The 21,565-nt window shown below is 36.1% G+C and overlaps 1 protein-coding gene across 1 annotated transcript; it reads left to right on the plus strand.

The window, feature by feature from the left end:
- The first annotated feature begins 240 nt into the window (after positions 1-240).
- LOC120327170 (E3 ubiquitin-protein ligase TRIM9-like) lies at positions 241-19,948 on the plus strand. The gene is made up of 11 exons (XM_039393604.2): positions 241-415; positions 730-1,689; positions 10,766-10,861; positions 11,689-11,811; positions 15,867-15,977; positions 16,527-16,680; positions 16,964-17,103; positions 17,181-17,319; positions 17,495-17,619; positions 17,936-18,117; positions 18,204-19,948. Exons 1-11 carry the CDS (start codon positions 287-289, stop codon positions 18,997-18,999), a joined length of 2,955 nt encoding a protein of 984 aa, XP_039249538.2. The 5' UTR covers positions 241-286; the 3' UTR covers positions 19,000-19,948.
- Positions 19,949-21,565: the final 1,617 nt, after the last annotated feature.

Here is a 21,565-nt window from a genome sequence, read left to right on the forward strand (position 1 = left end):
TTGTCTTCATTGGCAACCTTTGTAAAGTATTTGTAAGCAGTCACAAAAAGATAGCATCGAACAAAAGAACTTCGGCGGAAGGCAGCGTACAGAAATTAGTGTTCTGATACAGGCGTTCTGTGCGCACAAAAAGCCGTTGAAATGAAATATAGGTTCAGCTTCGTTCGCTTGCTTATTTTTACAGCGTGTAGCGGGAATTTCATCTGATTTTCATGCAGAAACTATACAGAATCTGTTTTGACTAGAAATTAAATTTTGTTATTTTATCTTCAATCATTTTAATTAGATGAAGGTAAATTTTGCAATGGAAGACGAGTTAAAATGTCCTGTATGCCATAAACTGTTTGTCGATCCAGTCATTTTACCTTGCACTCACAACTTGTGCTCTGAGTGCGCGGAAACTCTCAAATCCAAGGTATGTTTTCGTTGAATACTTAATCTTACGTTCTAAGATAAGATCATATTGTTAACGCATTATCGACACAGACTCTATAATATCTGAAATTTTGTTTCATGGTAATTTTACTCTAAATCGTTGATGAATTGATCGCAAATGCTTGGTTCGTGAATACCAGAGTGACAAATAGCTAAATATAGCTATATACGCAGCATTCTGTGAGCTTGAGAATCCCGTACTAACAACAAAATCTTGGGTTCATCTTCGTAATTCAAAATAACATACTGTTTTGATACTGTTAAAGATTTGACAAAATATGTTTTTTTTTTCAGAACGGAACTGTGTGTGACCTTTCTCCTGAAGTGTTTGGTCGCTCTGTGGATTTTGATAAAGTGAGCCTTCGTAGTGAAGCTGTGTTCAGCGACGCCGACAGCGGTTACTCTGCCGGGTCACTGAGAAGTAACTCAAGTGATCAAGGAAGAACAATTTCACTATCTTCCATAAATACTAATAACCCACAGCAGCCGTCAAGTCCGATCGCTGCTTCTCCCAATAGTCAGGGAATACACCTGCCCTGTCTGCCTGAAAGCATATCTTGTTTAACTTGCCCCATCTGCCAACGAACTGTATTTCTCGATGATCGAGGAGTAGAGGGCCTGACCCAAAATACACTAATGCATAATATTATCAAGAAGTTTGAAACCCGTAACGGGACGCACGAATCGTCTGGGGTTACGAAAAACAGTGCCGAATGGGCGCTGCAGTCTTCAAACCAGAACTCGCTACCAAAAGGTGGCTCCATTCAAGGCCATACGTTTCAAGGAAACACTCCCATAATTCCCAATAAAGAGCAGTTGCACTGCGAAATGTGTGATATAAACTCTCTCCAACCCGCGTCTGTTAGATGTGAACAGTGCCAAGTTCGTTACTGCAGCACATGCCAACGTCGATTCCATCCTGCACGGGGCCCCCTTGCTTCACATACCATAACCCGTCTTGTTCAAGGGAATGGAATCATGCGTCAAAATTCGTCATCGTCATCCGCAAGTAACGGAAAGACACATACTTCCCCTGTCAAGAAAAGGTCGCAGTCGGTTCCTCCGCCTAAAACTGACGGGGCCAATGGTAAGCAAAATGGAATAAAACTTGATCCATGTCATTTTCACGTCGTAGAAAACATGAGCATGTACTGTGAAGAGTGTCAAGTTCCTCTGTGCTATCAATGTCTGGAAGACGGAAGACATCCATCACATGACGTTAAAGCTATCGGATCTACGTACAAGACGCATAAGGTAGGGAATATATTCATAATACATGTTCGGTCACCTGTGTGATACACGGAAAATTGTTGTCAGCCATCAGTAATTCTGGACAAGCTGGTCAATATCTTTGTATTTTTAGTTTTTCTCTCCGGGGATTTTCATTCTGAATATTGCTATTTTAAACTTGATCGCGAGAATTAGTGGCTCTCCTCACACATGAGAAATATTCGATATATTAAAAACTTATAAATAATAGATAAAACTCTTTTAATGCCGTTAATGCCAGACTACTAATGACATTTGAAACGATGATAGGTCTCGTAATTTGAACAGTAATAGTCCTTGAAAAGATAAGCATTATTACGGCGTATATATTTTTGTTGATATCCAGTCAACCCCTAGTACTTGAAAGTGCTTCACATTTAGTTTTTGGCCAGTGTGGTATAACAAAATGACTGTTCGGTGATCGGGGTATATGTATATCATTAACGTAATTTCTTATTGTTTCGTCTTCAACGTACCGAACTGTACCACTCCTTCTGCTTTTTACTATTTTAATCGGAAAAATTAGTTTTCTGAAGCCATTCATCATGCAACAAACCTGACATAATCCTAGTTTTTATTCATTATATTTTTTCTCTTGTTGCGCTGCCATGGTAACATCATTGGCCTTCCCGGTCCGCTCGACATAATCTCGTAGTTTTGGGCAAGATTTGAGTTTATTGCGTAGCAGGGGTTCACCATTTTACGTATATCGTCTTTGGTGTCTATTTATACACATAACTCGGTGAAAATTTATTCAATGTGAATTAATTTTCTCTTGGTAACCCGCAGAGAGTTCGTTGGAAAACCTAATGGTTCCACCACTAAAGTCTACCCATAACGCGCTAAAGCCAACACCCCGTCGTTTCTTAAAACCGCAATACCGATCCAATTACTGGATATGACAACTTTTGACAAATGATAGTTTTGGGTTAGGTTTCCTCAACCCTCAACATCATCGTTACTCATGTGACCTCGCTAATGAAAATTGAGTTCGCAAACATATCTTCATTTGGACCGAATCATTCATATATTGCAGTTAATTTTACTGATTTCTTTACATCGCAATATAAAAATATAGTAGATATATTTAACTTATATACAATATGAACACGAATTGATGAAAGTTAATTAGAACCTTCGTTGAAAAGCTCAAATTAAACGAGTTTGTTGACGCACTCCTCAATTGTTCGGCTTCAGACCGCGTGAAACCAGTGGCTTACTCGTCCCATTGAAATGATTGAAACCCAACCGCCCACACCTGTACCGGAGGCGTCAAATTGATTTGAGACACGAGCGCACTATCATCGCAGGTATTGATTTGAATAAATATTTGCAAACAAACGTCCAATATTGGATTTTTTATTTACATTCATGACAGAAACTTTACCTAAATTTCAATAACCATCGACATTGATGTCTATGCGCAGTTATTGTCAAAGAACATTTGTTTACTAGAAACTGATTTAGGAATTACCAGCTACTTTCCCAACACTTTTGAGTTTTGATCAATCAAATTTTTGAATTTTATGAAATCTTCGAGGCCGTTTTGGATTGTTGTGTCCAAGTGATTTTTGTCATGAACATGAAAATATTGCACTATCTTTTTGTAAGTAATAAATTAACAATAAATACAAGTATCAATCTCAATTTCTAACAATTATTATTACAATTACAATTATTAGTATAATAAATATTTTTATTTACAATCATAAAATGAATATTATGCTGATGGAAATGACACCTTTTTCAAAACTTTTACATTTTGGACACATAATTTATTTCACATAAAAAGAACACATACATAGATCGTAAAATTAAGTCGTAAAATTTCAGATTATCATCATGGTAATGTAATCTAGTTATTTTTATGTTTATCAAACATTCAACGTGTTTATCTATCTATTCCTCAACGCCAGTCAATAAAACTAACTTCCGTTGCCCAAGGCGCCAAAGTTTATATAAGAGTAAGATATGGGATCAAACTTGAACTGTATCAGTCTGTTGTTGAATTTATTGATAAAACACACAGAGAGAAGGGAGTGATTTTCTCCCATTTTTTAATCATAGTTTCTGGCGTGGGTAGACAGAGTATATTGAAACATTTCGATTGAAACGGTTCGAAGTTCTTTTTATCGTTATCAAATTTCGTTGAAATCAGCCAACCGACCAGATATCAGTTGACTTGTGATTCTCCGAAAATACTACGATATCGCCGTCACTAAACAAAAATAAAATAATGAGATTAATAACATGTAATAAGTAGTGATCTACTTGTATATATGATGAAATTCTAGCGTTTGGCGGAAATAAAAACAACAAACAGTGCGTCAGTGATAGTTAAAACCTCCAGTGACGTCAGTATGAGTCTAGACCCGCGTGTAGAATACTCCTTACAACTTAAACAATAAGCTCCATAGAATCAACGATCTTTTGAAAATCGATTCAATCTGTGGGGAGTGATCACCTGCTGATTTCAACAAAAGCTAAATATAGTACGTCGGCTACGAATTCAGTCATTTTACGGCCTACTTATATTTCTTGGGGATATAATATGATATTGCACGTTATTCTCATTCTGATCAAGGACCTCGCATGGCCCTAGGATACATCCCAACGAAACATAATTCTCTATCCATGGCCCATACCCGGCTATATACTTATATACCGGTATATTTTTAATAGATGCCCTGCGTCTTTGCTACGTTACAGTTGATCATTTTATGTGGTTTGAAACTAATCGCACTCTGCAGACTTGCTGTAGCATAATTTATTTGAGCGTGTTTGCAGAACCGTTGTATGTATACTTTAAAGCAGTTTAAAATTTCTACAAATAAGAGTTTGTAAATTTGTTAAAGTTTGGGAGTCGGAAATCAGCGTTTGCAATCAAAATCATTGTGTTTCTTGCATCTTCAACCATATACTTTGCTTAATTGGTGCGATAAAATTTCATCGTACCACCTTACTTTTCTTTTCTCCATTCATTAAGCCTGTTTCAAAAGATTAGTTTTAATTGGATTTGTGGTTACGTGGACGTGAGTTAAAGCTCTGGGCTAGACATGTATTAGCGTGGTTTCTATTTTAATACATTGAACAGAAACAAAAAACCTACACGCACGATTGAAAAACAATACCAATGTTTTTTCAAGTGAAATCGTTGAAACAGTAAAGCAAGTTAAAGCATGCATTGGCATTTACTGAACCAAAATTTCTGTGTTTATACCTGGAATGAAAAATGAAATTGCCGACCATACTTCCACCTTTTTTAAACTCATGTTTGTCTCTACTACTATTGCATCAAGGGGTGTTATTTTTACGTGTTTCTAACTTTGAAAGGCATTGAAGAACTTATGATAGATTAGATACTTTCAATTCTTTTGATTCACTTTGTTTCTTAAGCGAAAGCATGCAATAGGGATGATATGGAAATGTTTGTTCAAACTGATTTTATGGAGTAATATGAAATGTAAATTATGGTAATCGAGTTTCTCACCATCCGCATAGCATAAATACAAAATGAAGTTTTCCTATTACACATGAACGTTTATGTGACTAATTCCTCACTTCACATTTTCAAATCGGCTTACGTAGGTCTGGTATATAAAATTTCTATCAAGACTCATGAAAATTTTATAGCAAACGGTAAAATTTTAATGTGACTCCCGGAAAACGACGTATGATCACATTATACAGATTAATTATGCAGCGAATAACCCGCTAAAGCGTGACGAAACTTTCTAGTTTCCGGGAGAGATGGGCAGTTATTTAAAATCGGAATAAGTGACAATGGTATAATATTCTAATTCTCATAAATGTTCTTATTAATATCAAAACTAAGTCTGTAATCGGAATAGGTACCGATTTTCTTCGTGTAATCGTATATATTGAAATCTCGGTCCTTTCTGCCTTTCATATAGTAAGTACCCCATCTTCGAAACATGGCTGGCTAAGTTCGTTATATGGTAGTTACTCGTGAAAGTCCGGACGAAAATGATTAACGATTATAGATGAAGGATGCTTTCAAACATTGACTCCGCTCTACTGAAGCATGATGAAATATTTGCTTCCTTGCACGATCTAAAATAAGACCGACAAAATTGCGAAGCAAGTGATTTGCTGGTGACTCATTATCCCTATCTGTCTATGAACGACTGTTTTCTTTGAAGATGATCTTGCAAAATTGCACGCACGAGAAAACACTGGCAGACTATGGATAATTCTATTTTATTTTTCCCATCCTAAGGGAATCTGTCTCTAAATTGGGTAACTACTTTGATCCGTCCCACGATTTTCCTTGTCCGGTGCTTCCGCTGCAGTTGACGTGACCATGTTCAATCAAACCTTTTTAAATATATTTTTGCCAAAAAACATATCTTGATAACTTTTAATACTAATTTGTTCGAAAATTCAACCATTTTATATTATAAACATTTATTGAATTAATTTCCATCTGGCTCTCAAGCCATTTTTATACTATTAAAAGACCGAAGTTTCCTAATCACGTGTCACACACAGTCATTTATTTATGCGATATATCCGAGGGCATCGCCTCTGCCATCTGGAAGACGGGACAGAGTCTTTACTCGGTTTGTGATTACGAGAAGTCGTTCCTGACAGCCGAATATCGCTTTCGATATTATGAAATATTATAGCTTTGTCTGTGTTTATATTTCTTCGCGACAAGACTAGGGTCGTGATCTCAGTGCTTGCTCAATACAATCAAATCCCCTGTACCATATGTCTGAATTGAAATATTGTGTTGTCGACCGTAAAACAAAAGTCATCCAACACACAACATTATTATATATGTTCAACAATACAAAAGAATTAAAAGATTCGAAAATAATATGTTTAAAGGGGAATTTAATATACTAGAAGTCGAAAGGTGACTCCCAACAGCAAGCTCGAATATGTTTTCAGTTCTATTCTATCGATATTTTCAATTGCTATGTGTAATAATCAATGGCGGTGTGGTGTTGTGTACTCCATTTTCACTACCTATTGTTGTACTATTGTTTCTTCGTCAAGGGTTCACTGGCCAATGTTGTGGTACTTCAAATTTCTATTCAAATGAATCAGAGTATGTTTCTGACGACAATGTAAAGTAACTTGACAATAAAACCGCATGAATCACACCTACGGCTAATCATCGACTTCCTGGTACACTTCCGTACCGATCGCTTTTAAACAAATATTCAGTATTTGAAGCAATCCCTCCCTATTTTTAATTGTATGTTATGCATCGTAATTGTTCTATGTTCATTTAACAATACGTTTGTATATGCAACACTTAAGCTCAATGCTACCAGATACGCACAAGAACGTGGGTGAACGGCGAAAATAGCATCGCCGTTTACTTTGTATTCGAGGACAACTTGTTGCCAAAGCAATTTTCCTAATCTCCGAGCAATGAATTATTTTAACGATCAGCAGCATTTTGCACACTCTGCTACTTGACTAGTCTTGCATTTGCTTACTCAATGCTCTCGTGGTATTTACTTTGTACACAATTTCATCATCCGTCAATAACTTGAGCTTTCTCAAATATCAGCGCTCAGACAATTTTTGAAGTTTTGATTGAGTGGCATCCGATTGAGGATCGTTACTCATCGCGGTGTTGCGATGTTCAGTTCATAGTTTTGGTATGGATAAATCAGCCACATTGAGGTAGGCAGCATTCAAATTTCATAAAAAAAAATCGTTACTCGATTACAAAATGTACACAAATATGTCTTTGATTCCGCAAAAATCCCGCAATTTTCCATTCAAGTATTGTTCTATCAATAAGAGTTTTGTTGACAAAAAAATACATAACGGGTGTTTGCTGATTTTTCCCTAAAATAAGGAACGTCGTTCAATTTTAGACAGAGATGAATGCCAAAAAAGGCAACACATGAACTCCATGCTTATAGAGATGGGCCCCAGTTGAACTAGCCTAGAACCAAATTTTGGATTAACCGTCAAGTTCAAAATGAAAGTTGTTTCTCATAAAAGACTTTCGTGTACCGCAAGACCTGAATTGTGCGTCCGTTTAAACGCTGTAAAGAGGTCAGCAAACATTCAACGTATTTCGAACAAGCAAGCCGCGATGATTTCATACCCACTAGTTACCATTTAGATATTAACAGGATTTCTCTGTCAGCCATTTCGGAAAACGACACTTCTATGAACAAACATCATAAAAACCACACCAGGAAATGTCAGATAATTAGCACAACTTCAAACGAACACTTCCAGTCATAAGCCCAGTCATAAGTAGCTTTGGGTATGGAGATGCCGACTAGTTAAATTTTGTAACCAATACTTATCATTGACACAGTATGATACAGTATTAAACATATATCGTATGTATACCCCACCGGCGTTGCGAAATTTATGTGTGTATCGATTTTTGTAGCATTCGTCGATAAAATTCTTCACATAGACAGCTACGGACAGTCTTTGACGCATTTGATAAAACGAGAGATAACAAATTAATTAGGGAATGGAGAGGCCTCAATATTTCATTTTTTAATACTTACAGATTTATTTTAGCTTAATTTTTGTAGTGATATATTATAACTCATCATAAATTATATATTGCAAAAAGAAAAATTAAAGACGTTTCCATACCGAGGTGACACCAACATAAAAGTATCAAATTGGTAGTTGCTTACTTGAAGTCACTTTATGCTGTCCGGATTGCAATATATTTTGTAAGAAATTCGAGATATTGGGATCGTGTTGGCATCGCAGAGAGATTAATCACGGCTTTTCATTTTAAACATTTTCTATTTTTGGCCATTGAACGTTTGTAAAATCCAAAGTTGACAAAATTTTGCAGGAGGATGCGCGCGAACAAGTCTCGCGTTTCCAATTACTGGCTTAAAATTACTCACCCCATTAGCCCTAAACAATGGATCCTAATCTCTAGTGTTCTAACTCGCTTCCTGAGCTAAGATTTAAAGCTTCCAATGGAGAATTTACAGTTTTTTAATAGAATGATGTATATCAGCAGTAAATATAAATATTCATTTCTGCTGCCAAAGTTGATATATAAACACAAACTGCACAATTTTGGGCGCTCCAGAAGTGTGCGTGGAGTTACCTCCAATATGGAGGTAACTAATTTTGTTCGCCTACTTTACATAAAGTTGTGTGAAGGGACGGAAGCCTATGTACAGGGGATATATTCACTTGACCAACACAGGCAGTACCCGAACTCGTAATGGTACTAAAATCGGAATCAAACTATGGCCTAACCCTAACCTGGTACACACCTACGGGAGTACCCAATTTTGTCACCTTAGTGATATTGGCGTTGCTTTGTTATCTCATCAATAAAATGGTAAAGAAATCCGTGACTGATTTATAAAGAAAACGGTATGTCGTGTTTAATAACTCGTTTAATCTATAAATCTGTGTATAATTTCACTATGGGTGATACTGTGGCTCGCAATTCCCATTATATGTATTCCTTATTATTTCTAACAAATCGTGAACGGGAGAATTGAAACGGCTTAATTATTTTCCTCTGGTGCATTCTTATTGAACCTCCAATTAATAATAATTTGTTAAAACAAGGAGGCAATTTATCAATATCGTCTCCCGTCGAATTCAGTTTAGTTATGAAAATATTATAAAATATTTATATGACTCAATAGCAAGCAATAAGTTAAAGCGAATTTTGAAGATTAATACCTCTTCAATAATACAAAAGCTGTCTGGCGATGACAAAGTGCAGACTAATTTGGATCTCATGAGCCAAGTGAGATTATGGCAATCTGGAAACCGTCTCTTATCTATATCAATTGGTTTGAGAGGAATATTATACATTTTCAACTGTATATTCACATTTTTTTTAAAAGTGTTGCTTTGATAAAAGTCAGCAATAGCAAATTTGACAAATTGATGGAAAAATTTCACTTAAAATCTACCTTAAATATTGTTGTATTCATTTGGATCCGACACTGCCAATGTGTATGTTATGCAAATGATATTACTTGTTAAAATTTGAAAGGAAACAAAAGGTATAAACATTGACGCTAATGCAGCTGGTTAGCAAATCGACCTGCTACAAATTAAATGCCGCTTTGTGTACTTTTTCTGTGGCTTGACTATACACAGCAAATGATAACATCTGACGATTCGCTCGGCCGCTGTCGGGATTGTGGTGTCGTCGCAACGAAATGAGTCAGTACGTGATGCTTGTGTAAAAAGCGGTTTATGACTTTCGTTAAAACCACTCACCGGCCTGCCGCCGTTTGACACGTGTTGTACGCCCCATTACTCATTTTAATGCCCCTAAAACTGCCCATGTTGTTAAATATAGCTTGTTTGCCTTTGAGTTGTAAATTTTTATGTAGACCCTGTATTTACAATACTTACTACTATAAATGAAGAAAATTAATAAAAAATTGTGTAATGGTATTGGGAGATGGATGTTCTGCACTCGTGTTCTAGTTTGTCTTTCTTGTAAACATTAAATATAAAGGTTTTTGTGTGTCCCTATCATGAAATAAATGGTACAAATTGCATGAAATTTTATAAACGCACAGAGGAATATTGTATGCTGAATTTTAAATATATATATGAAAAATAATTTAGCCCTATGGTGTATTAACTGGATTTTTGAAGTTCAAATTGGGAAACCAGTATTAGGATCAGATTAGGATCAGTCCAACCTGTCCAGACCACGTCTCAAACTAGTATCCAAAACCAATAAATCTCTCAAAGATAAGATATTTGATACACTTTTCATGGGTTAATGTCGCTTTGTTATGATCTATTGCAGACCGTGTAATGATGGGTTGCCGCCAACCATGAGTCACAGTCTGAGAACAGTATATTGTCTGAAATTGGGGCATCGTATTTATTTAGCGATAGTTACTGTACCAACAATCATTGGTAAAACTAGCCTTTTGGACTCCACAATGCGTGCTCGTAATTTCAGTCACGTCTATCATAATCCAATATATAGCGCCAGCGTCTAGATATTCATATTTACCTTTGCTGTAATATAAATCCCGTTCGTCTCAAACTCAATATTTTCAATAATTGAAAATATTACATTTTTGTTTTACAGGCGGATCTAAGTCGACAGATGAGCGCATTATCTAATAAAGCAAGACTTGCAAAAGATTTGGTCATGCATTTGAGATCTGTTCAAGACGAAATACAGGTACAGTATGCAATGTCCGTAGATAACTGATATCGATCGAAATAGGTCAAACACCCGCAGTGGAAGACCGATGTTCATTTATCACATCCCATTAGAGAAACTAAGGAATTGATTTTTTGAAGTCCTATGCCCTGCTGGAAAGCAAAAACCAAAAATACGAAATATAGGACAATTTGTGATTTGAACTTGCATGACAATGCTTATAGTCTACTTGATTTAGTCTGCAACTGTATCTTGTTATGGCGCCCTGCTTATATTAACAAGTCGGGCATCGTGCAATTTATTCTCGCGTCTCAACGAGTACAATTTTTTTTTTCCCCAGCTAAGTCGTTAGAAGCGTGCTGAAAAATTTATGAGATTTGGTCTACATTGGCCGACAAAATTGCCTTTATATATATATATATATTATATTATGCGAAAATTGAAAATAAGTGACATGCAATACATTAATAATACAGAATAATTACAATGTGAAAATATTAAGATTTCATCCATTTGCTTGTTGTTTGCAAGGGATGTATGGAGACTATTTGCCAATATATCTATAATTTTTTTGGGCAATTACATGCTGTGCTTATCATGTACCTGATACTGTTGTATTTTGCGCAATTTTCTTAAGGCCATATTGGTGGAGAAGATAAGATGTGAGATTAAACTACAATTCAGTAAATAACACTAAACGTTACAATACACAAGAAATACCAAATTCTACAAATTTGGTATCTAAAAAACGCTCCTTGAATACACTCCTTTGCTATCCTTCATCAAACTTTATTTTTCTCCGCTTATGATTGTATGTAATTTATTCATCTTTAACATGTATTTAGAAAAACAGCATCGATTTTGAATCAAGAGCAGTCGCTCAATGCAACGCATTGGTGGAGGCTATCAATCACAAGAAACAAGAATTAATACAAAGAGTCACAGCTGAGAAAGAAGTAAAATGCAAGGTACGTAGTAGAAACTATTAAAAGAATCATGGGTAGGGTTACAAATGGATGATGTACCTGCCAAGTAAGAGTTTTAGTAATACAATTTTGTAGGCAAAATAAGAATGCCAGGAATTGGAATGTTGGCTACGCGTGAAAAGATAGGAAGGAGCGTTCATTTGGTGTCGAATACGCGAGGCGGTGCTTTGGGGGAATCGAATTTCGCTGCGAAAGTTTGAAGTTGGTGACACTGTGACCTTTGGAAGACCACATCAGTTGCTTTAAGCGAGTTCCTAAAATTTTATAAACTAGATATCCAATAAATAAAGTCAAACGGTTCAAGTGGTCACCAATACTACTATTCTGGACGGGTGGTAATTAATTATCTGTGTCGTCAAGAGATGGTAGATTCGTTTCTTAAGTACGATTGTGTCATAAACAACGTTGTGAAATATTGCACCAGATCTTGGCACATCACCATTTTCATTTAGGTTTCATTTAGCCTTTCGAATAAAGTCGAAATATAATATAATAATATTTTTGGCATCCTAAAAATCAAACATGTTGTCTATATGTCATCCAATACATTCATCCTAATTTCAACTTGATACATTTCGAAATCAAATATTATACAACGATTCGAAACACGCTACCCAGACAGGCTAAGCATATGCACCAGGTTTACCAGCAACCATTACGGTTACTGGCTGACAAGATAGGTTCACATTTCAATCAACTCATCACAGATGTATCATGTACTTTATTTATGACTTTACGTTACTACACCATATGTTTTACATCATGTCTGGTTTACATGACCTCCGTGTATCCACAACACTAAATAAACTATTTTTTAGATTAAGTTTCCATTACACGAGTCGCGTTCCCATGAACTTGGTGGCCAAATCGGTCACAGCGGGAAGGTACTTACTCACGTTTCAAATTTAAGCGGTCGCGGTGAGTGGCAACTCCTATAGGAAATGTATTTTTGCGGGCAAGTGATATTTATTTCAAGAGAAAGGAGTTTTTTAAACCACGAATTACAATTTCATATTCATGGAAGTATTACTTATATTTTAAACACTGAATCCGCACTTTTTAATAACCAAACGCTTATTGCATATCTTATTACAATTTCCAGTTTGAGTACATCATAGATCAAGCAAGGCTAGGTAAAGTTCGCCCCACCCTAACCACCTCACACGAATAAAGACCCATATTATACACTGAAAGACGTTGCGCTTGATAGGTTCAAAATGGCAAACGGACAACGTCTAAAAGGCCATCGTGAAAGTGTTTATTTTTCTAAAAGCTTTATTCGTTACCAACCCAATGTTCAGCTTACATTTAAATTTGAATTGTTTGGTCTGGCACTAATGGTTTATCCACGCTTTCGTGCAAATGAAAACCCCAATTAGGCGGCCTCAACGAATCTTATCGTACGGACGGGTTGTTCAATTTATTTTGATGGTTCGGACACAATCTCGCTGTGCTTGAAGCATCAAAACATTACATTAACATGAAGTACGTTATTCTTATTAGACCCGCGAGTGAAAACCAGCTGATTCAACTAACTCCAATGCCCAAACACTCATACGGTATGGGTTAAAATATTCATTTAGGCGTGCAAAAATTATCCATGTTGTGGAAATAGCGTTAACACCGACCCGAAACGGGATTTTATGTTCCACGCCATGCACTGGCTGAAATTCGAGAAGATGATCCTCTATCAAATAACCTTTGACCCATAAGAATTTATATAGTCATATTATATTACATATTCACGAGTAAATATATCATTCGCAAACAGCTGATTTACTGCTATTAATTATGTGCAATATGCCCGTATTTGACTAGATATCGTTGGCTAGTAATCTCCATTCATAATATTGTTGAAGCCAAACTGAGACCATTCATTTCTGTACATCTAATTGGCCTGTTACTTGGTGTCAAAGTTCGAAACGTCTTTAGGCCTCATTATTCCGTATTGTCTGGTTTTCACTTCATATTGCTTAAGTTTTTATAGCGTCTGTACAATATTTGTTGTAGAATTTTACCACCGTGGTAAATCGGTTAGCCTATGTCGACCTCTTTGAGCAGGTGATGAAACCCATTTTGCATTTTTGTCAAATGTAGCGATGAAGCGTAATAGTTTTTTACGAGGGTGTACCTCGTTACCACCCAGTCATTTGAAGAGTGTGACTAAGTTTGCTATTCGCGTAGTAGAAACACACTTTTGTACAAAATGAGAAAGTCCCGACCCACTTCTTAGGTTGAAAATGTTTATTTATAAAAGTAAGAGCCATGACGATGCGCTCTACAAACTTCTACGTACATAATGAATACATTTTGAGAGGTTTACGATTGCCGCAAAGTTTTGTTTTCGGTAGCCGCAAAGTACTTTTCAGTGATTGGATATCTTGCAGAAACTTGTTCATCAGTTCTATTTGCCGGCGATTACCTTGACCAGACATGATTTGAGGATAAAAACGAACTATGAGAAACAAAAAAATTAGTGAAAATAGAAATATACACAGAAATGTGAGTCACCCTTATTATTAAGTGCCTCTTCAGTCCACGATCGATCTCGAGCACTCTCCTACTAACACTAGACTCCACCGATCCATTATAATCTTATAAATCCCAACAGAAAGGAAAACATTCATACATTAGTCATAATAAGACCCTAGATATGAACGATAATTCCATGTTTTACTTGTCTGACTACACGAATCGTTAACTAATAATATACGTTGGTATTATTGGTAGAAAAATATAAAGAAAATTTACGTCACTAATAGTAACATGCGTGGATAACGATTCTCAATAACGAAATATATATTGTCAATCGATGAAGTATGGCCATAGATTATTAAGATATAATACAAATTGACGCCGTGGGTGATATCGTATGACATGAACGCTAGTTCATTTTAACCGCTGGCGAATGTCGCTTTATAAAGTAACACGTATAACACTTGTCTGACATTCAGGTAAACATTACGAAATATTATTTCATGTTATACAAATTTTGCAAAAAAAAATATCTATGTTTTACAATTATTGAAATTTAATTTTTGGTAATTTTTACCCAAATATAGGCATTCACGGAGTGCCATCGATTAAGGAAAAGGTGGTTGTACGAAAATGTCGTACTAAATTTTATAATGACTCAATTGTCCAAATAAGGAGTAAAAAATATCCACTTACTAATATGGTGTTAAATTATGTCTCATTTTATTCATTAGCAAAGGAGTTTGTCACTTTGTAATCGCCTGAAGGCAAATTAAGTTTCATAACTGGCCTAGTTAACTTGTCATATTTCTGGTGACACACAGATGTAGTCATTTCACCTACTCGCAGATGTTTGCTTTTTGGATGAGATGTACTATATTGTTCAGAATTGGCACCTGGTCGATAAATCTTCCCATTAATCTGCTTTCATAAAACATTTTAACAAAAAAAATGAATAATATCTCGTACTACTCTTCACCACGGCGTCTTATTTACCGTTCCGTCCCGTTGACTGCGTAAGTACAGATTTTAGCGTACGACATCTGGAAGTAAATTTCCCTTCTTATCTACACTAGTCCAAGTATGGCCACTGAATGAAGGATCTAAATATAATTAAACTATATTCATTTCATTCCTGGTCAAGTACCAGTCTTATCAAATATAAGTGATTCTCAATTTATCAGCGACCCAATGAGGACTTTGCCGTTTGTGTTGTTCTATTTACTATTAAGAAGTCAAGCACTTGTTCTGTCTCGTAGAGAGAATGAATCTATTGGGATCTTAACAAATAAATCCCATCATTTATATGATATATTTGTGAGAAATTCGATCTTGTTCACAGTGCTCTTTTGTGTGTGAAAATGATTTTTATTGAAATGGTTGGCCTTTTTATCACGGTTATCCCCGTGCATATAATTGACTGTGGGCAAAGATTATCTGCTCTCCTACAAATGCACTTGTGCGGTTTGGCGCATCTTGGCTGTATCTGTTGTGATTTCATATTTACAAAAATGGTTTATGAAGTTATTGTTTATTTATTATACTTATCTTTATCATTTCAGATCGTTCGCGAACAACTTCAGCAATGCACAATGAAGTTGAAACAGACGACAGGATTATTAGAATATTGCATTGAAGTCATGAAGGACAATGATCCAGCCCCGTTCTTGCAGGTTTGTGCACCCGTTTGTTACGTCATATTATGCTCCGTGTTATTCGCAAAGGCAGTTACGCAACTCATTTGATCGAGTATCCCAAACTTTACCGTTTTCCTTGTGGGTCATATGAATCGATAACTTTTCCAAGCTAGAACTAATAATATTAATTGGATTAAGGATAATTTACTAATGCTTATCGATTTTATTTCCGCATTCGTATCGGTACATATTTGGGTATATAGTTCATCCCGTTTCCAATATATATATGGAAATGGCATCTACGATTGTCGTTGACGACAAAGTAACAAGATTGAATACCAGAGAAAATTTTTGATCCATAGCGACATCAAGTGCATTTATAATGAAAAAGAGATTTGCCTGCCTTTTTTTTAATATTTCCCTGCAAAATTAAATCGAGTTACCTCATTTTACAGATATAAGAATGCAAGCGAAATGTTTTAATTTCCATAATATAAAATCACGATAATAATACCGATTTTAATACCACAGTGCATTTCGGCGAATTAAAATCTTCTACTCTCATAATCATATTTGTTTGTTCAGGTTTCATCCGGTTTAATCAAGCGAGTTTCGGCAACTGAACAACAATGGACAGAACACCATTTGGCTCCCAGAACAAAAAGTGAATTCGATTTTGATTTGGACGCCTCACCATTGTTGCAAGCCATTGAGGCTTTCAGCGTTACACATAGGCGAGGTAAGAATACACCAATCACACAAGTTTTTATTCATAGTATTTCTAGTGCGTTTCATAAAAAAAAGGCAGCAACTATATATAAGTATTCAAAGAATAATACCAAACAAATAGGAAAGCAAGGTGCGAAAGAACAATTGAAACTCAATTGTGTTTTTATGGATAAACATGTGCATGTGTTAAGTAATATCGTTCACCTGGTCTTTGGAAATATAAAAATTTTATGGTGGACATGTCATTTTTTTGTATATATATATATACGAGTATATATAAATACTATTTTCAGTGCCTGAAAAACCCATCATCAAAGTAGCTGAATGTGCATCCAATAACAACACAGTTACATTATCGTGGGGAATTCACCCGACGAGCAGTGTGGAAGCCTTTGTTTTGGAATTAGATGATGGAGCAAGGGGACCATTTCGAGTAAGTTTTCAGATCAAAGAGTACCGCTGTTCGCGAATAGTCTCCAGCAAGAAATTAAAATGTATATTATTCCTCAGGATGTATATCACGGAAAACAAACCGCGTGTACAATCGACGGACTTCATTTCAACAGCATTTATCGCGCCCGTGTCAGTGCTTACAACAGAGCTGGTCGGAGCCCTTGCAGCGACGTTGTTCAACTTCAAACATCAGAAGGTAGGGGTTTGGTATATTTTGCTTGTAATTATAATAATAAGAAGCTCTTTACCAAATGCTCCTATAAATCATATAATTGCCGCCTAATTTTATTCGTGAAATGTTATAATTTTTCATTTTTTATTCCAATAATTAATGTTTCAAAATATTTTATATGTTTTTCGTTTGTTTCCAGTTGCCATTTTCCATATGGATCCGGGACATTCACATCAAGATTTCAAGTTCACGAATAATTATTGCACCCTCAATTGTACCAATATGGAGAACAAAGCATCCTTGGCTAACATAGGTTTTTCAAAGGTACGTTGCTATGTCAAGTTCGAACAACTACAATCCAAAAACTAAGCTTGCAAAAAGGCGCTCCAAAAGTATGTGCACCAAGATGGCGCACAACCTGATAACCCTAACCTGGTACACATACTATGTTCCGGTTGTGCGCCATCTTGGTGCACATACTTCGGAAGCACCGCAAAAAATTGTCAAATCGACAAATATGTGTGACAATTTTTTCTTTGACTATTCATTCATGTTTTATAACAAATAAAGATGAGTCCTAATTTCTCCCTTAATATTACTATGAGTTATAAGGGTTTTTCAATGTATTTTTGTTTAAAAGGGTGTGCATTATTGGGAGTACTCAGTCGACAGATATGACAGCTCGAACCCAGATGTTGTTGTCGGAATTGCGTATGCGAAAGTGGACAAAAATTGCATATTGGGAAAAGACAAGAACGCATGGTCAATGTACATAGATGCAACAAGAACGTGGTTTCTTCATAAGGGAGAGCATACAAATAGGTATGTCTTGAGTTAAATTGGATTTTTTTGTGTTGTGGTGTTAGTCGCTTAGGTATTAATATAACATGAATGTTAATTGATTTTAGATGTGAAGGAGGAATTGATGTTGGATCACGACTCGGAGTTTTGTTGGATTTGGACAAACAATTGTTAACTTTTTACGTCGACCAGAAACAACGAGGGGTTTCAATCTCTTTGGAAGACGAACTTGTAGATCCTAAAACTAACAGACCTAAAACGCGAGTGTTCTTTCCGGCAGCTAGTCTTGACAGACATGCACAGCTGACTCTTTGGACAGGTCAACACCACCCAACACAACCAAGACCAGGTTTATATCACAGTAAGAGTTTCACTGGTCCTACCAGATCGAATCCGTACAAAACCAGGATGGTTGGGAATCATTCGATTTGTACAAATGCCGAAAATGACTCGTTGAGAAACAGCAAAGCATCAAATTCCCCAACATCAACCTTGCAGAAGCGAAGTCAAAGCAGTGGGGATCTAAAAGGACAACAGCAGCCCCATCAAAGATTGTACAATTCCTTGCCATCTCAACCCGTTGTTAAAATGAAAGCTCCCGAAAGAAATTTTCACACATTAGAAAAGCAACCCAGCATCGCCGAACAGAATTCAGAAACAAATAATGTCGTAGAGAAAAAGCTTGTAAAGCCGGCAATTAAACGGAAACCTCCTCAATTAATGAATGGATATCAGCAAACTCGTGGAAGGCAACAAGCCAACAGAAAAAGTTCCTTTAAAGTTCCACCAGTCCCTCCAATAAGAAGAGGAAGTTCAAGCAGCAGCATAAATACCACAGGTAGTAGTAGCAAAAGCAATGACGAGGACACTGTAAGCAACGGCTCATTGAAAACTTTTCAATAAAAGACTGTCAACGTTTTTGTTTTCCTCGGCGTAGTTTTCGTTTTGCCTCTTGCTTTAAGCGCGAGATGACCTTGAGCGGCGCGGTACTGTGACTGCGACACACTTTTGGGCCGTAACTGTAATTCCCTTACGGTCAACTGAAGACTCTTTTCTCTGTCAAGCAAACATGACGTGGGAAATATATTAGACAGACATTGCAAGATCTGTAACATCTGTACAGCCGATGCGAAGAGTATACATACTAAAATGACAGCAATCTTGTTCAATCAAAATAATGTTTTTTGCTGTTCAAATAAAGCGAGTTTCTGATCACACGAACTTATAAATAATGTCGAGTTTTCAACTATGTTGCGATTCATGAAAGCCATATATATATATACGTACAGTGCGAGATTTTGATCCAGGCGTTACAATTCTTTTTTCTAATAACATGACATTCATCCACTACAAAATATAAGTAATATTTTTCGCAATTTTGATAAGAGATTCAAGCGCTAGCCTAGCTGAGCAGACTCGTGGTGTTGATGTAACGTAATGACTGGTTGCTATAGTCGTTGGCAAAAATAAATTATTGTCACGCAAATTTGTAAGATCCTTTTTCACTTTTTAAACAGACTCAAAATTTTAAATATGCTTATATTCGAAACTCAATTACAGTTGTACTTATTAATTCATTATCACACATATTTCCTTGTACATAACAAAATGCACGTCTACTTTTCATTTGATATGGACATTATTCGTTAAAATAGCAATGTGGATAATATTAAATAAAGTCACATTTTTGGTTTTATATTCTGTTCAATTCCAGACTTTGGGAAATACATAATGTTGTTAGACGATTCATACCTTGTTCCTTTTATTTTTTGAACTGACTTACAATTGTATCAAACTATTATTTATCATTTTTTGTTTTTTTTGTGGCTAATAAATAATTATATTGCAACTACTTGTTTTGTATAGCGTTGAATTCAGTGACTGACACTTTGATAACTTGTGTTAATGTTGGCTCAGTACCATATATATATATATATATTTATACTATAAACCGAGATGGCGAACCTTTTAAATGAATAGATCAGTCGGTCATAGATATTTAATTAGTTACAAACTTGCTGTTGCAATTTGTCTTGCAAATTTTATAATCCACGGTTGGTATGGTGTTGTGTTGGCATACAGCATTTATATCAGGATTGAGGCAATTTCCGGTACTCGATTTTTAGAATATCATGTTCATGTGCAAAATTTAAAATCATGGTTTCGCATACCCATGAGTTACTGAAAGCCGTTAATGATGCTGCGGCAAATTTGTTTTAATGATTATTAAAGAGTTCGAAAGGGAATTATACTCAGAGATAGTCGACTTGAGTCTATAAAATTAGTTTCCGGAGGGGCATTGCGTGCGGGATAATAATAAACTGCAAAGTAGCATCTAATTCTCGCATCTCGTGTTTCATACACTCCCAAAACGAAACCCAGTACAAGACGTTGCAAGATATGAATAGGTCGACTGTATTGTTATGTCATAAACGATGTAACTGCATTTTTGCTAGCCTCCTCAAAGAAGATTTTCATGTCGACATACAGGGCGTCTAAAATGGAGGATTTTAAAAATTACTATACCGCGGCTAGGAAAGTTTCTGCTGTGGCCTTTGAAGCATTCGCCGCGATTGAAACGCTCGTTGAAAATGGTCGCGTTTTTCTTGCTTTTGAAAATGTAAAATCCACGGGCGGTAATAACTTCTAAAATGTCTTGCCATATTAATCGCATTCAACGTAAATGATCGACGACGCTAATATATAACGATTTTATCCCATCTACGATCCCGAGGAATACAATTCATTCGGATAGATAGAATATAAAATTCATTACATATACATTATAATGTAGATTGCATTTCATCATGATCCGGAATTAAATCGTGGCGAATAATTTAACAGAGTTTGTTTATACCTTACAATAGGTGAAAGGGAACATTGGGTGCGAAGTAAACGTTTTCCATCTATCGTTTTTGTTGCGTAATGTTAGAACGAAGTTCATAATGTCTCAGAAGTCGGCTTTCGATATAGCTTCCTGTATTACAACAATGTTTTCCCCTTGCACCGACTTAAACGTTGCAAATTACTTCATTGGAATGTTATTACTACTTTAGCTCAAATTCATTTCCAAAATACCCATCCCTAAGAATCTTCATTTACTATTTCGGTATTTTTTTATTTGGGATCCGAGCCGACAATGTTAGTGGAGCATATCATACATCATAAATGCGTACATAGGACGTGAGTGCATGAATTTTCCAACCAAAAGATTCGCGAATGTGGGCTTGCCCAACGACAACACCTTCATATCACAGATAACGCGGTCTTACTACTTACTGAATACAGCGCGAAACACCGTAAAGAGCGCAAAACAGTGTGGAAATAGCGCAAAACAGAGGGAAACAGTGTGAAGCGGAAAAAAAATTTTGCAACGAGTTCGGGGCACCTTGTTTTGAGTTGGAATACCACGGCAGCAAATTAAAAACACAAACCAACGTATGTAGCCAGAAAAGCTGTAATGGCAGGT

Source organism: Styela clava, chromosome 4, assembly GCF_964204865.1.
Source record: "Styela clava chromosome 4, kaStyClav1.hap1.2, whole genome shotgun sequence".
Taxonomy (NCBI): Eukaryota; Metazoa; Chordata; class Ascidiacea; order Stolidobranchia; family Styelidae; genus Styela; species Styela clava.

Coding starts and splice junctions, on each gene's coding strand:
- LOC120327170 (XM_039393604.2), top strand. CDS start 287: ATGAAGGTAAATTTTGCAATGGAAGACGAGTTAAAATGTCCTGTATGC. Junction 1,690..10,765: donor CTACGTACAAGACGCATAAG/GTAGGGAATATA, acceptor TTTGTTTTACAG/GCGGATCTAAGTCGACAGAT. Junction 10,862..11,688: donor CTGTTCAAGACGAAATACAG/GTACAGTATGCA, acceptor ACATGTATTTAG/AAAAACAGCATCGATTTTGA.